The following is a 14114-nucleotide window of genomic DNA, read 5'->3' as shown; positions in this document are numbered from 1 at the left end:
GGGGGAAGAGAGATGGAGCAGAGGGAACTCGATAGATCAAAGGCAAAGACTTGGTGGTTTTCAGTGCGCTTGAATGTCCTGCAGAAATGAAGGAAATCTCCTTTCCAAGCTACCGGAGCCTATTTCTAGTGAGTGTGGCTATGGGTGAAACTACAAAATCCCCACTAAGATAACACAGATGTACTCAGCTGGGGGAGGGGACAAACCTCTTTCACTAACTACCACCTAATTCTTCTCAGATGCTAGGTGTTTATTCTAGAATAATTAATAAGGTAACCACTAACACTTACTGAGTGTATATGTCAAATGCTATTCCGATAGTTTTAAATACATTCATTCAATCTTCATATCTAATCTTCATACCCTGATTTTTTTTAAGTTGAGGCACAAAATGATTAGAAAGTTCAACCAAAGTCCTAGATATTTCAGAATAGCTATATGGTAGCCAAGAGGCATACTGTGAATTTTATCTATGACTAAAATATGTGTTCACCTGTAAAAGCTGCCATAAGGGGTCTAAGAAGGATTTTAAAGAGATCTTAAGGCCTCGCCCATTGGAGTTTTGATTGGCTATGCACTGCTCCTTCATTTGCATTTCTGACAAGCTCCCCGTGCTGATACTCCTGATAGGCAATCCACAACCCCCAGCTGTAAGTGACCTAAGGCTTGCTCGCATTTCCAACCTCTCCATAATACCAAGAGCAAGGCAGGGTGAAGAAACCCTCTGCCTCCTTGGGAGCCCCACACTCCCTTCCACGCGTAAATCGAGCCTTCTGTGTTATGATAACACCCTGCCCTGTCAGATCGGTCACTTTCAGTGTTCCCTCTTTCCTGCAGAAGGTCCAATGAGCCATAACCACACCGGGGCCCTTATTTACAGAGCGGAGGACCAACGAACCCTGGCGCACAGCAAAGCCCCGGCCTGCTTTACTGCTTCTCCAATTTCCACTGAGAAGTGCCATTAAATAGGAACACACTGTTTATTATCTTTGGTGGGCTTTGCCTTCCTCCCTCCATAGGAAAGCAACTGAATCAGCTAGCCAGGGATGTGGCAGGAGGCCAGTTCCCACTCCAGTATACCAGGATACACTCCTGCCGGCCCCAAACTCCACTAACCCGGGAGACAGGTTAGCAGGTAGAACTGACCCTGGGGGTCAAGCAGAGGGCACTTTGGAAAGAAGACTGCAAGCCCACTCCTAGCAAGGGTTGTTGTGACCCAGGCTTTCAGTTTTTAGCTTTGGAGAAGCTTGGCCTTGACTAACAGAGCCTAGAAAAACGGGTGAGAATCTGGACCATCCCTGGAATTCTGGGCAGCAGTTTCCACAGAATACCTGGAGCGACAGTTGGCCTTAATTTGAGTTGATCCCCTTGCTATCTTTGGGAAGAGACTTCAAAGACAGACACAGAAGTATCACTACATTCTTCTTTCGTTCCTGCTTTGGAGAATGAAGGGGTGAGGAATTCTTTGCAGACACAACTTCTTGCCACGTGTATCTGCTTACAGCTCAAATGTAAAATGCTTTCAAGAGACGGTCAGAATATTTGGTCTCAAATGAGGGAACATTTTTAGGAGGTGAGGGACCCTTGAGAAGCAAACCATTGGTAGAGGAAGCAGGTTGCTGGCATGAGGGTATCATTCACCTTATACCCCAAACTCTTCTTGGTTCAAACTCTCTTACTCCTGATTTTAGATATGATATGACTCCATGTGCCAGCTACCGTGTCTTCCGCTGTGAGGAACTGCATCCCTTCAAACTGTGAGTCAAAATCAATCCCCCCTGCCCTTAAGGAGCCTCTTGTCAAATAGTTGGTCACAATGGTAAGAAATTATTTCTTTTGCCTTGTTTTTTTTCCTTAAACTTTGTGTTTCTTCTGCCCTGGTCTTTACGCTTGTTTCTCCCTTTTCCTCTCTCCTCTGTTTTGTATTCCTTATCTTTCCTTGGAATAAAAAAATACACAGGAACTGGGAGTTTTTGAGCCCTTCTGGTTGTACTTGGGACTGGAGAATCAGCTGTATCTCTGAAGAATGTGTTGTGATGTACAATAGGGCAGAGGAGTGGAAGCGCAGGATGAGGGAGATTATGCATACAAAGGAATCATCTGGAAGCTCTTGACTCACAGCTCTTATAATGTAATAATAATAGAAGTGACTTTTACAATAGCCACCATTCGTTCAGTACCTTGCTGCATACAAAATGCACCTGGGCCACCCAATGCTTCTAGCAACAGCTTTATGGAGTGGTCATAACTTGATTCATTTATAATTAAGATAAGCCTCCATCTCTCTTACGCTAAGGAGTGAGTTCTCCAGGAATCAATTTCATTCGGAATTCAAGTTCCAGAAATATAGAGAATCTAGTGGGTATGTTTTCTCAGTATCTCTGGAGCAGTTATTTGGACCCCTGACCCCTAAGGAGAGATCTGACGACTCTTTTCAAGTCTGACTCTACCTTTTTCTTTCTCAAAATCTGAATTCTGACAAGTAAAATTTACCTGAATACAAAATGCCCTTTCTTTATCAATCACCTCTGCTTTCTGTTGAGTTTATAATTTGATACCTTCACATTCATCATCAAAAAGTCTCTGGTCAGGGGAGGGGAGCAGGTTAAAGATATAACATACTAATCTCACTTGACAAGTGAGATACTTAAGACATTTCTCACATTAGGGCAAGAGAGCAGACAGCCCTAAAACCAGGGTTGCCCCAGGCCTTACTCTTCTCAGTCCATTTGAGAGCCAAGAAGAAAAGTACAGGTGCTTCACTGTGAATACAAAATTCTAGGTCTAGCTGGAAAGGAGGCAATGCATAAGAATTAAAAGGTCTGGAGATAAAGTAAAGTGCTTGCCTAGCATACATAAAACCCTCAGTTCCATCCTCAGAACCCCATAAACCAGTCACAGGAGTGCACACTTGAAATCACAGATCCTAAGATAGATAGATAGATAGATAGATAGATAGATAGATAGATAGATAGATAGATAGATAGATAATGATAGATAAGGTAGATAGAGATAGATAGATAGATAGATAGATAGATAGATAGATAGATAGATAGATAATGATAGATAAGGGAGATAGATAGATAGATAGATAGATAGATAGATAGATAGATAGTTAGATATGATAGATAGATGATAGATAAACAAAGATAGATATGATAGATAGATATATAGATAGATACAGAGATAGATGATAGATGAAGATATATATAGAGATAGATAGATGATAGATAGATATGATATGATAGGTAGATAGATTGATGATAGACATAGACAGATAGATAGATAGATAGATAGATAGATAGATAGATAGATAGAAGATAGATAGACAGATAGATAGACAGATAGATAGGGAGAGAATAGAGAGAAGAAGGAAAATAAGGGCAGTGGTTTTGATTTGTCATCCTCAGACTTGAGTTCATAGTGGCACGTATGAATTGTGGTCACAGAGAAAACCCCAAAGGCTCACTGGGACAGGGTGGGGCACTTTGTCCATTCTTGCTTACCTGAGGAACTTGTTAAGGTCTCCATGCTTCATGTATTCAAAGACCATGATGAGTGGGTCCCCATCACCACACACCCCATAGAACTTGACAATATGTTCATGCTGCAGGTTCGTGAGCAGTTCAGCCTCCCTCTGGAAGTCCTTCCTGGCAGCCAAGGTAGGATCCTTCAGGGCCTGAAAACCACACAACATCATCAGTGTTTAGCAACCGGAGGACAAAGAGCTGTCTTCTCCAGCTGGTGAAGCTGTTACCACATCCTTCTGGACCAATGGTGAATATGATCTATTTTGAAACATGAAGGCAAAGCACACTGCTGAATCCCTTTTCCATTCAGCATTTTGATTCCTGACAAAGGAAAGCTGAACCTGTTTGAGAAACAGCCTATGTTCACACAGTCTAAGTGATGGTGAGCATTGTGGACCTGAGCAATCCTTTGCTGAGACTCAGTGGGGTACCTCAGAGTTTGGCAGGCATGTCTCCAGGGCCACTCAAAACAAGAGTGGCTTCCTCATCTCAAATCCCACCCCAACTTCAATCAGCATCACCTTTTCTTCTTTAGAAAATTTACAGGATTTCATCAGGAAAAAAAATGTTCAATTAAAAGGCCTACTAACAAAAATACTGCAAGTTACTTTTACCAGACCTAATTATAATTTACTAGATCTAATTCTTACTTTTTTTTTTTTACCAAGTTATACACTATACAGCTGAAAATGATCCTGAATTCCTGCTTCCACCTCAGAAGTTCTAAGATTACACCATGCTCTACCATGCTTGGTCTTATATGTACTACTGAGGGCTGAACCCAAGGTGTTGTGGATACCAGGCAAGAATCCTGCCCACTGAGCCACAGCCCCTGCTCCCAAAACCTGTAATTTGATGTAATGATTGTTTCAGCTCTGGTGGTTACCTATGAATAAAGAAATATCTGTAATGACCACTTGATACCGGGGCAAAGAGTTGCCAGCCAAAGTGCCATGGGGAAAATAACCTTTTCTGGTGAACCATCTTCCTGCCATAGCCCTGAGCTACAAGGCATAAAGCATGGGCACAAGATGACCGAGTGTGACTCATTTATTTTCATGAGGAGGAGGTAGGGGGAAAAACAGAGGAACTGAGCACGGTGGGATGGGAGAGGGCAAGGATTTATGTGAACGCTGGATTTATGGGAGAGAAAAGTAGATCAGATTTGGGGGCAGCCAAATGGCCTCTCTCCATCTCTTTAAATCATTCTCTCCCAGAGCCTCGACATCAGGGGCAGCCATGGGATATTTCTGCTCTCAGCCCTTGGGCAGTAGCCACCAGGGTCTGTCCCTCAAGCTGGCACCCTGAACTGCAAGGCAGACAGAGTTCCTCCGGAGAGATGGAGCACAAGGCGGGCGCTGTCTCCAGGGCTTCCACACCCTTCCCATCTCCCTTCACACTGGGGTTTCCAGCTGGTGGGTCAAACCTGAAGTCCTTCTGTAACTGTCAAAATGAGGAGTGTAGCAAGTGGGGGCCAGAGCTGTCAGTGACCACAGTACCCGGGTATTAATGCAACTGGGACAGAGATGACAGGAGAATAATGGGGAGGGAAACTGGGCCAAAAGCTCTCTGGCCCCGCTCATGGGATTCTGTATCCAATACTTCCTTGGTTGCTGGGCAACTGCAAAATGGGTCACCATGAAGTGGCATGGGATGGGGTTGATGCTTATCATAGCCACCGACTGTTGGCACAGGAAAGAGGGTCTTGCCATGAAGCCTGAAGTTGGGGACATTCCTGGCCAGCTGCTTTGTCTAGCGAGCACAGTCAATGAGAAGTGGAAACTAATTCCTTGTCTTCAAAATGTAGGGGACATGTCCCTTCTGGTCCTGTCCTCCACATGTGCCAGCTCCTGAGATCTCCAGCCCTAAGCAAGGATTTCAGCTGGACCGTTCACTAGGACAGGGGGAGGCAGGAACAGATGTGCTCAGCAGCCCTAATCCTTCCCAGACAGCTGACATCTTCATGCTGGTTAACAGCTGCCTTGCATTTGCCTTTTCTGTGGTAGGGAGAAGATACTTCAAGGACTGTTATCTTTGAGATTTCATTAATACCCTGAAACTCATTTTACCATGCATATGAGAATATGCACAGTCCTGGGTGTTCAAGCAGGTACTCACATGACATGTGTGCACACAACCAACCTGTTTACTTGTGGAAGTCATTTTATTTCTGTCTCTCAGAACCTGTTGTCACTTCCCCTTGTTGAGATTCACAGAGTGACAGGGGACAAAGAGGGGGTGGTTACCTCATGAATAGATGCCCGTTTCTCGTATGTTATCATTCCCCATTGTCTACATCATGAAACCCCATCTTCTTAACAGTCCTACACTGAAGAGGTGAGCTAGACCCATCTCCTTCCACTTCGACTCCCCAACTCAGTGTTCCCCTCATTTATTATGGTTCAATCTCACTGGCCTTTCTGTACCTGTGAGCCTTTATCTGCCTCAGGACCTTTTTACTTGATGTTCTCTTGGTCCTAAAGACTTCTAACAGAGCTGTAGAAATAGAACTGGACAGTTGACTTGGTACTGCCCTGAAGAAAGACGCTTAAAAGAAATCCCTCACTAGCTCAGAATTGAGAAATAGATGGCAATTTATTTAAGGGTGGACTCACAAATCAGAATCCTCTGCTGGAACGGAGATCAGAAACCAAATCCCGCAGCCAGAAAACAGACTGGACACATGCTCTACTAGCATAAATAGTATAAGAGGCCACGCCCCAGTGGGCGGGTAACTACTGGCTGTAACACTTCCTACAGCACCGCCCATCAGCCCATTAACTCTGCAAGCATACTGACTGGGGCCATGGGGCCCAGAACCCTCCACAACTCCTATCACCTACAGACGCACTGATGTCTCCAAGAGAAGTTTACTCTGGGAATTGACTGTGATTATCCACAAATTTATTCTTGAGAGTTAAACTTGATCATATGATCACTCCATGTAATGAGGCATCATAAGAAACAATTAAATATGAGTGGGAAGCTGGCAGTTTCCATAGACCCCAGGATGAATACTTTGCAAAGATGTGTTAAAGGTAAATGATTGAAAACAGCTAGCGGTGGAAGAAAGATCATGTGGAAAATTGAGAAAACAGTAAAAAGCTGAGGTTTTAAAAACCCAGTATGAAAGGAAGACCATGAGGAATTAAGATCTAGCTTCCTAATAATTTACCACGTGTCCTGTGGCCACCTGGTAAAACCAAAACTCTTGCATGTATTATCTAAAATGAAATATGCAAGTCAATTCTAAACAAAATAGTAAAATGTTAGTGGAGTGTTTTGCAAACACTGCTACAGATTTTAAGATCACTGTTTTTGGTAGGGTTTGTGTGTTTTTTCTCTACTTATTTTTATTATCTATCTATCTATCTATCTATCTATCTATCTATCTATCTATCTATCTATCTATCTATCCATCTGTTTATTTGGTTTTTTGAGACAGGATTTTTCTGTGTAAGAGCCTTGGCTGTACTAGAACTTGTTTTGTAGCCCACAATGGCCTGGAACTCACTAAGATCTGCCTGCTTTTGCCTCCCAAGTGCTGGGATTAAAGGCATGCACCACCACCACCCAGCCTCTCTTCTTTATGTTTAAGATTATATCATATACCCCTCCCTACTCGCCTTCAAATCCTGGCCTCTTTTTTCATCAACTGTTATTGCAAGGGTGTGTCTGTGTGTGTGTGTATGCATATGTGTGTGTGTTCTTGTGTACACCCATATTCTCAAATATAACCTGTTGAACAAAGTTACTTGTCTGTATGAGTTTAGGGCTGGCCCTCTGGCATTAGATGACCAACGGACATGGTCTTCTCTGAGGAAGACCCCTCCCGCCCCATCTTTCCTTGTTGCCTGTAATTCTATGAGATCGCTACTCTTTGTTGACAGTGTGTTGACTAAAGTAAAGCGTGCTCTCCATGCTCTACTGGGCAATGTCAGGGGCATTTCAGTCTGTTACAATGAGAGCTGGCACCTACTGGACAGAGACCAAAATAGTCTACTAAACACTATACAAGGAAGTCAAGAGCTCTTACCAATACTGAATTACCCCACTCTGCCAATAGTCCTGAAGTTGAGACATCCTGTGTTAAACTTCATAAATGACAAATAAAAATACATTAACCCCCTCCAAAAAACCCCCGAGATTCTGTCCTAAGAATGTTTCACAAATGCTTTCAGTTCTGGCTCCAATTTAAATCACTATAACTAAAAGCCATGAGCATGCCACACAGATCAAAACAACCCTCCAAACCCAGAGAAACCCAAATGCTGAGGCTCAGATGTATTCAAAAAAATATGCTAAATCCAAGTTGTGAAAACTGTCACAACAAGAGCTTGGATTCCTGCAGACCAGGCCCATATTTACTTCGAAATAAGGACATTCTCCAAGAAAATGAAGAAATAATTGCTTCTTATGAAAACAACAGTATATAAGCCAACAGGATAGCTCAGAGAGAAAAGGCACCTGTCACCAAGCCTGAAGATATGGGTCCCTTGGACTCCTGTCATAGAAGAAGAGAATCAATTCCTGAAAGCTGTCTTTGGACTTCCACACATTCAGGTACTGTGCATATACGCATGGCATAAAGACACGCAAACAAACAATGTGTATGATCAGTATACATGCATGTCAGGCAGGGCGATGCATGCCTATATCCTAGCCCTCGGGAATCAGAGGCAGGAGGATCACCACAAGCCTGAGATTAGGAGAGGCTACACAGAAGGTGTCAGGTCAGCCAGGGCTACATAGTGGGATCCCATCTCAAAAATGGAAAAAAAATAAAGAAAACCACCATGACAGGCAATAAAAACAAAGATAAGTAAGACAGGAAGCAAAAAGAACAAAAATTAGAAACCAATTAGATGTCTTGGAAATAAACCACATGATCGCTAAAGTTAAAAAAATACTTCACAGACAGAAAAATTCAGAATAAAGTACAAGAATGCATTGTGTACTGGAAGAGCATTGAGGATCAATTGGGACACAGAATGACAGAGAGAGGGAAATATATATATATATGTATATTTATATACATATATATACTTTTGTATGTATGCACAAATATGTATACACACATATTTATATGTGTGTATACATGGACATATATTATGTACAAAATAAAAAAATATCTCCCATGTGTCACGCAAGAAGTTCGCTTGGGTGCCAATGCTGTGTAAGTGGACTGGGTATTAAATGACTAATTGAAAGTGATGTTATCAACTTGAAACTATGAATAGTATTTCATATAATCCCTGACAACTGATAGTTAGAAGAAAACACATTCAGTAGAAGTCTGACTTTGAGCTTAGAATTTTGGTCTTTCCCTAGGCTGCTGAGTGTGGTTCTCTCTTAAGATGGAGGGTGACCCCTGTGAGCTGTAGCTCCCTGTCAACTATGGGATAACCAAGAAGACAGTCATGGCTCTTTGTCATATTGCATGGCTAGGAAATGATGAGCAACCGTATGCTTGTTTGTTTCCAGGCAGAATCTCACTATGTAGCTGTGTAGCCCAGGCTAGACTCAAACTCCTGATCCTTCTCTATCAGCCTCTTAAGTACTGGAATTCCAGGTCAGTGCCACCACAAATGGCTCTGTCTTAAGGTATTTGCAATTCAGGATGGGTATTGAGAAGTTGTGCCCCTGTATGCCTAGGAGCATCTGGAGTTTAATGTCTTGCTCGCACACAAACTATGCTCTGTCTTATCCGGCCTTCCAGTTGTTTTACAGGTGTTTGTCTTGGCTCCCCAGCAGGCTGCAAGCACCTTAAAAATGGGCTGTGTTTTCCACACCCTTGTTTATATATATATTAACTGCTAGGCAAAAAAAAAAAAAAAAAAAAAAAAAAAAAAAAAAAAAAACACTCACCCACAGATTGTAAACCCACACCCAATTTTGAGGAAACCTAATCTTGGTCTATGTCTACCAGTGTCCTCCAGCAGTACAGAATTGCTCTCCATCAACATGAGAGCAGAGTCAAGAGAAAGGCTTGCAAAAGGATGAGAATCCAGACAGGACAGAGAGCAGAGAACTCACATCCCTGGGTGGTCTTGGAGCACTGGCTGGGCTAGGCAGCTAGCTCCATTGCTTGACAAATGGTGTCAAATTCCAGAGCACTCGTGAATTTCCCAGACCCATGGGGAGGAGGAGACCCATTGGAAAGGATGCAACCAGAGACACAGAGTGTTTCTGCCTCACACATTCTGGCAAGCGCCTCCCTGTGCCAGACTCTCCACAGACCTGACCGAGACCCATGCTTCTCAGTCACTCTTTTATCTCCTGTTGAAAGCTCTCAAGCTGGCTCCATTGCCACTTCCCAGACAGACACTGGGACAGCCAGTAGATGAGTGTCCTCCTACTCATTAAACATAACACAGCAGGGCAGACATGAAGGTTAAGGACAAAATTAGAAACATTTCTGTCAGCCTTGCCGAAGACACTCAAGTTCATTCCAAGAATGTACAGTATCAATAATCATTAGCCCTTTGTGGGACAATATTCTAGGTACTTATTTTCAAAACAGAGATTAGCTGTCTGTGCCTGTTTTAGTAAAATCTCTGTCTTGGGAAACAGCCATTCATGCAGTGCATGTGATATCTGTGCTGCTTTACCATTGGACAGACTGGGTTGAGAGGCACAGCAGTGCACAGTCTTCAGCACCTAAATATTTAGTCTCTGGTCCCTTAAAGGAAAAAAAAATTTGCAAGTAAATAAAAGCTCAATGGGTCATGTATGATGTGTTTAAATATATCAGTGTTGTCAGCATCAGGAATAAATACAGTTATTAAAAACAATTATTGCTCATTGTTGAGCATTTACTTAGTCATCAGCATTGTGAGGAAATATTATTATTCCTATCCTTCAGACTGAAGCTCGCCTTAAGTTCCGCCCAAGGTCATGAAGGTGATCAGTGAAGGACTGGGGATTTGTATCCAGGCTCTCCCTCTGACACCCATACCAGATGGTGCCCTGCACTACCCTGTCTATATCTATCAGATGGTTCACCCTCTGTGGGTAGAGACAACCTACAGATAGATTGACTGGAGATACAAAGACCCAAAAGTCAAACATAAATTGTCTTCACAATGGAGTTTCCATCAGGCTATTTGGTACTAAAGATGGGGTTGTTCGAAGGTCCTAATGAGTATCCTCCTCTGTGGTTATGTCTCTCATTTCTATCTCTATGGTCATCTGTCATTCTGGAATACCATGCAAACTCCACAATGACCTCAGAACATGCTGGATGCATGAAAAGAGGCTCCTCCATTCTCCTGACTCTATAGTGTGGTTCCAGGCCAGTGAGTCCATGTGACACTTGACTGGTGAACATGTCAAGATCTGTTCAACACTAATCTGGAGCGAGAAGGCCTTCTGTCAGTTTGGGCTGGAGGAGGGTAATCAGTAGGAGCAAAGCTCTTTCCGTACTTCCCAGCAATCCATCCCCAGTTGCAAACCTGCCTGGAGCCTCAGGGGCACACGGTCCTGTGGCTAAACATTCTTCTGCAACTGTAGTTACCTTCTGCTTACATTCCTGGGAGATTAAGCTCAGACGTCATAGCGAGAATTTAAGAATGTATCCCAACCTCGTCCACCACTTCCAGGTGCTAATTCTGTGACCATTCCAACCTTGTCTCCTCTGTTCCTCATGAGATGTCTAGTACCTTCAACATGGGGCTTCCCTGACTCATCAGACAGCCCTTTCCATTCCGTTCTTCTCCTAAGATGTGGTCAAATGCCTACTTAGGCAAACAGCATATGCTCACTCACTGAACTGAGTGACCTAAAGCTCCCCATTCAGTCAGATCCTCTCTCTCAGACAGAAGTCCCCAGCCATAGCCCCCTTACATATTGCTGTTCTTGACTTCTTAAACCAGTCATGTTTGGCCTATTGGACACTTTGCTGACTCTGGACCAAGGGTCCCTAACACAGTCTGAGACCAGTTTAACACCACCTTCTCAATGGTCCTCCACCTCACAGGACCACCTCCAGCCCTGCCCTGGTTGCCCGTGCACCCCAAGATTTACCTTCACTGCCACGAGCATCTTGTCTTTGGTGGGGCTTAAATTGTAGCACTCAGCCAGGAAGACCTTTCCAAAGGCTCCTTCACCCAGTTCTCTCTTCAACACGATGTCTCTCCTCTTGATGTGCTGGACATCTGTAGGAGCATGACAAAGGGGACAGTCAGGTTCTGTCATCCATCAGAACAGCATGAATCCAGGGCGCTTCTGAGCTTGCAGTGGGCAAAGCCCAATGTCCACATCCCAGTCTGGGCACACAGACTGTCATTTTGTTATGGGTGATGTCTGTGCCAGACTGGCTGCCAAGTACTCTACACCTCAGCTTTATTTATTTATTTATTTATTTATTTATTTAATTTTATTATTTTTTTTTTTTTTTTTGAGACAGGGTTTCTCTGTGGTTTTGGTGCCCGTCCCGGAACTAGCTCTTGTAGACCAGGCTGGCCTCGAACTCCCAGAGATCCACCTGCCTCTGCCTCCCAAGTGCTGGGATTAAAGGCGTGCGCCACCACCGCCTGGCTTTACACCTCAGCTTTCTGAGATGAAGACCAGAGCTGATGGTAGCTTGCAATCCGGACAGACCATGAATCAGTGATGTTACTGAATGTAGGCTGCTTCCATCTCCCGTGGTACCACACATGAACTGGGGCACCTTGGCAAGATGCAAATTCTGATTCAGGGGGCCTGAGACTCTGCATCCCTGGCAAGTCCCCAAGGGATATCAATGAGCTGTCGGCAGCTCTTCAAACGCCAAGGTTGCCAGGATGGGGTTGAGAATCAGGCTTGAATCCTGACTCTATGCCCCTCCTGGTCTCTCTCTCTCTCTCTCTCTCTCTCTCTCTCTCTCTCTCTCTCTAGTTTGGGAAAGTTATTTAATTCTAGAGCCTCAATGTCCTCATTTGTAAAATGTTGTTAACAGCAACATCCATCTCACTAAAGCCTTTTGATGAAGTAGATCATCCAGACTAAGAGTCTGACTTAGTGCCTGGAAGAAATTTAGAAACATGTGTTCAGCACACACACACACATGCACACATACACACAAACACAAGCACAACCACACATACAAACTCATGCACATATACATACAGGTACATGCGCATATGCACACAGACATATACATATATACACATGCATATAAGTAAGTACACACATGCACATACACATACACAAACCATGTACACACATATGCACACATACATACCTGCACACACACACATAGCCCAACAGCACCTTGTAGTATAGAAAACACTCACAGGTAGCTAAAATTATTTCAGGGAAATCTCTAGTTGGCCAGTACAGCTCCTCCGAGAGAAAGCAAACCAGTGAGATCACAAACGGCAAGTTCAAAGACAAGCCTCAGAACTGAGGTCTGGGCAAAGAGTTGCCAGTGCCTCTGCTAATTTAGCAACCTAATTAAAGTGTGTTGGCCAGGAGGAAGCAGAGCTGCGACCTCAGCCCTCCCACCTCTTTGGAAAGAATGCTACCAAGGAATTGTCAAAGCAGGGGGCTGGCGATGAAAGGGAGTGAGGGGGATTACTCACCGACCTTTACATGAATTGCTCAATAGGCAAAAGCCCATTAAACGCCTGTATCGACATGATGAAGCATGTCGCCAAGCCGGCAAAGAAGATCCTCTCAAATGACCTCGCTGAACAGTGAAAGCTGAAGGTGGAAGAGCTGTGGCAGACTTGTTTCCACAGTGAGGAACCACGTGGTGACAGTGACAGAGGGGCATGACTCGGAGGCTGGGCCTACTGGCTTGGGAGGCTTGGGTACTGCTTTTTCCTCTCCGAGTTCAAATCCCACAGGGTCTAGCGTGACCTACCCTGTTTCCTTCTCCCTTCCGGGCAATCTTCAACAACAGGTAGATGACAGCAGTCTCCTTAGCTGAAGAGATGGCTCAGATACTCCAAGCTCTTCCCTGCTCTGCATCTCTATCTCTATCTCATAGCCTTTGAAGAGCTACGGTATATTTTTGGCCTGGCAGGAGTAAGGCTAAAAAAGTATGACTGGGAAAAAATGAGTTTCGGTTGAGAAGTCATCTTCTCGCCATGGCCTAGTCATTCCCCGGTGGCTAGTGATGACACATGGAGCCACGCAGGCTGAGTGACCTGGCAAGGCCAGGGAGTGAGGATGTGGCCTGGCAAGACAGCTCTCCAGCCCGGGACCAGGTCTCACATTCCTCATCTATAAAATGTGTATATTCCTGCACTTGGGTATATTGATAAGTCTATCAATATTTGTATTGTGGGATTCTGTCCTCCGTGGACCACATGACCATTGTGATCTTGAAATCACAGTGACTCTAACACCACCAGCCTATGGGGCTAGGGAGATGTCTCAGTGAATAAAGCACATGCTGTGTAAGGGCGAGGACCTGAGTTTGGATCCCCAAGCAAGACCGGTTGCAGTAGCTGTGTGTGTAATCTTAAGATCTAATGATGAGACTGGAGACAGAGGGAGTATACCTGTAAGCCTGTGGGCAAATCATCCTGGTACACACAGTAGCAAAAGAGGAGGCCTATTCTCAAGCAAAGAAGGCAGGGAGCAACACAAAGGCTG

General features: G+C 44.1%; 1 protein-coding gene across 5 annotated transcripts in view; it reads right to left on the bottom strand.

Annotated features, from left to right (window-relative positions):
- Nucleotides 1-14114, bottom strand: part of Ntrk3 (neurotrophic receptor tyrosine kinase 3) — a 354575-nt gene that overhangs the window by 52382 nt on the left and 288079 nt on the right. For all 5 annotated transcript variants that reach the window (XM_057756147.1, XM_057756143.1, XM_057756144.1 and 2 more), the window contains 2 exons: nt 11556-11686; nt 3507-3679 (listed from right to left, as the gene is read on the bottom strand). In XM_057756147.1, coding sequence (XP_057612130.1) covers nt 3507-3679; nt 11556-11686 — 304 coding nt within the window. The remainder of the gene's footprint in view (nt 1-3506; nt 3680-11555; nt 11687-14114) is intronic.

The sequence above is a fragment of the Chionomys nivalis genome, chromosome 23 (genome assembly GCF_950005125.1).
Source record: "Chionomys nivalis chromosome 23, mChiNiv1.1, whole genome shotgun sequence".
Classification (NCBI taxonomy): domain Eukaryota; kingdom Metazoa; phylum Chordata; class Mammalia; order Rodentia; family Cricetidae; genus Chionomys; species Chionomys nivalis.
This window is presented reverse-complemented; position numbering and strand designations above follow the sequence as displayed.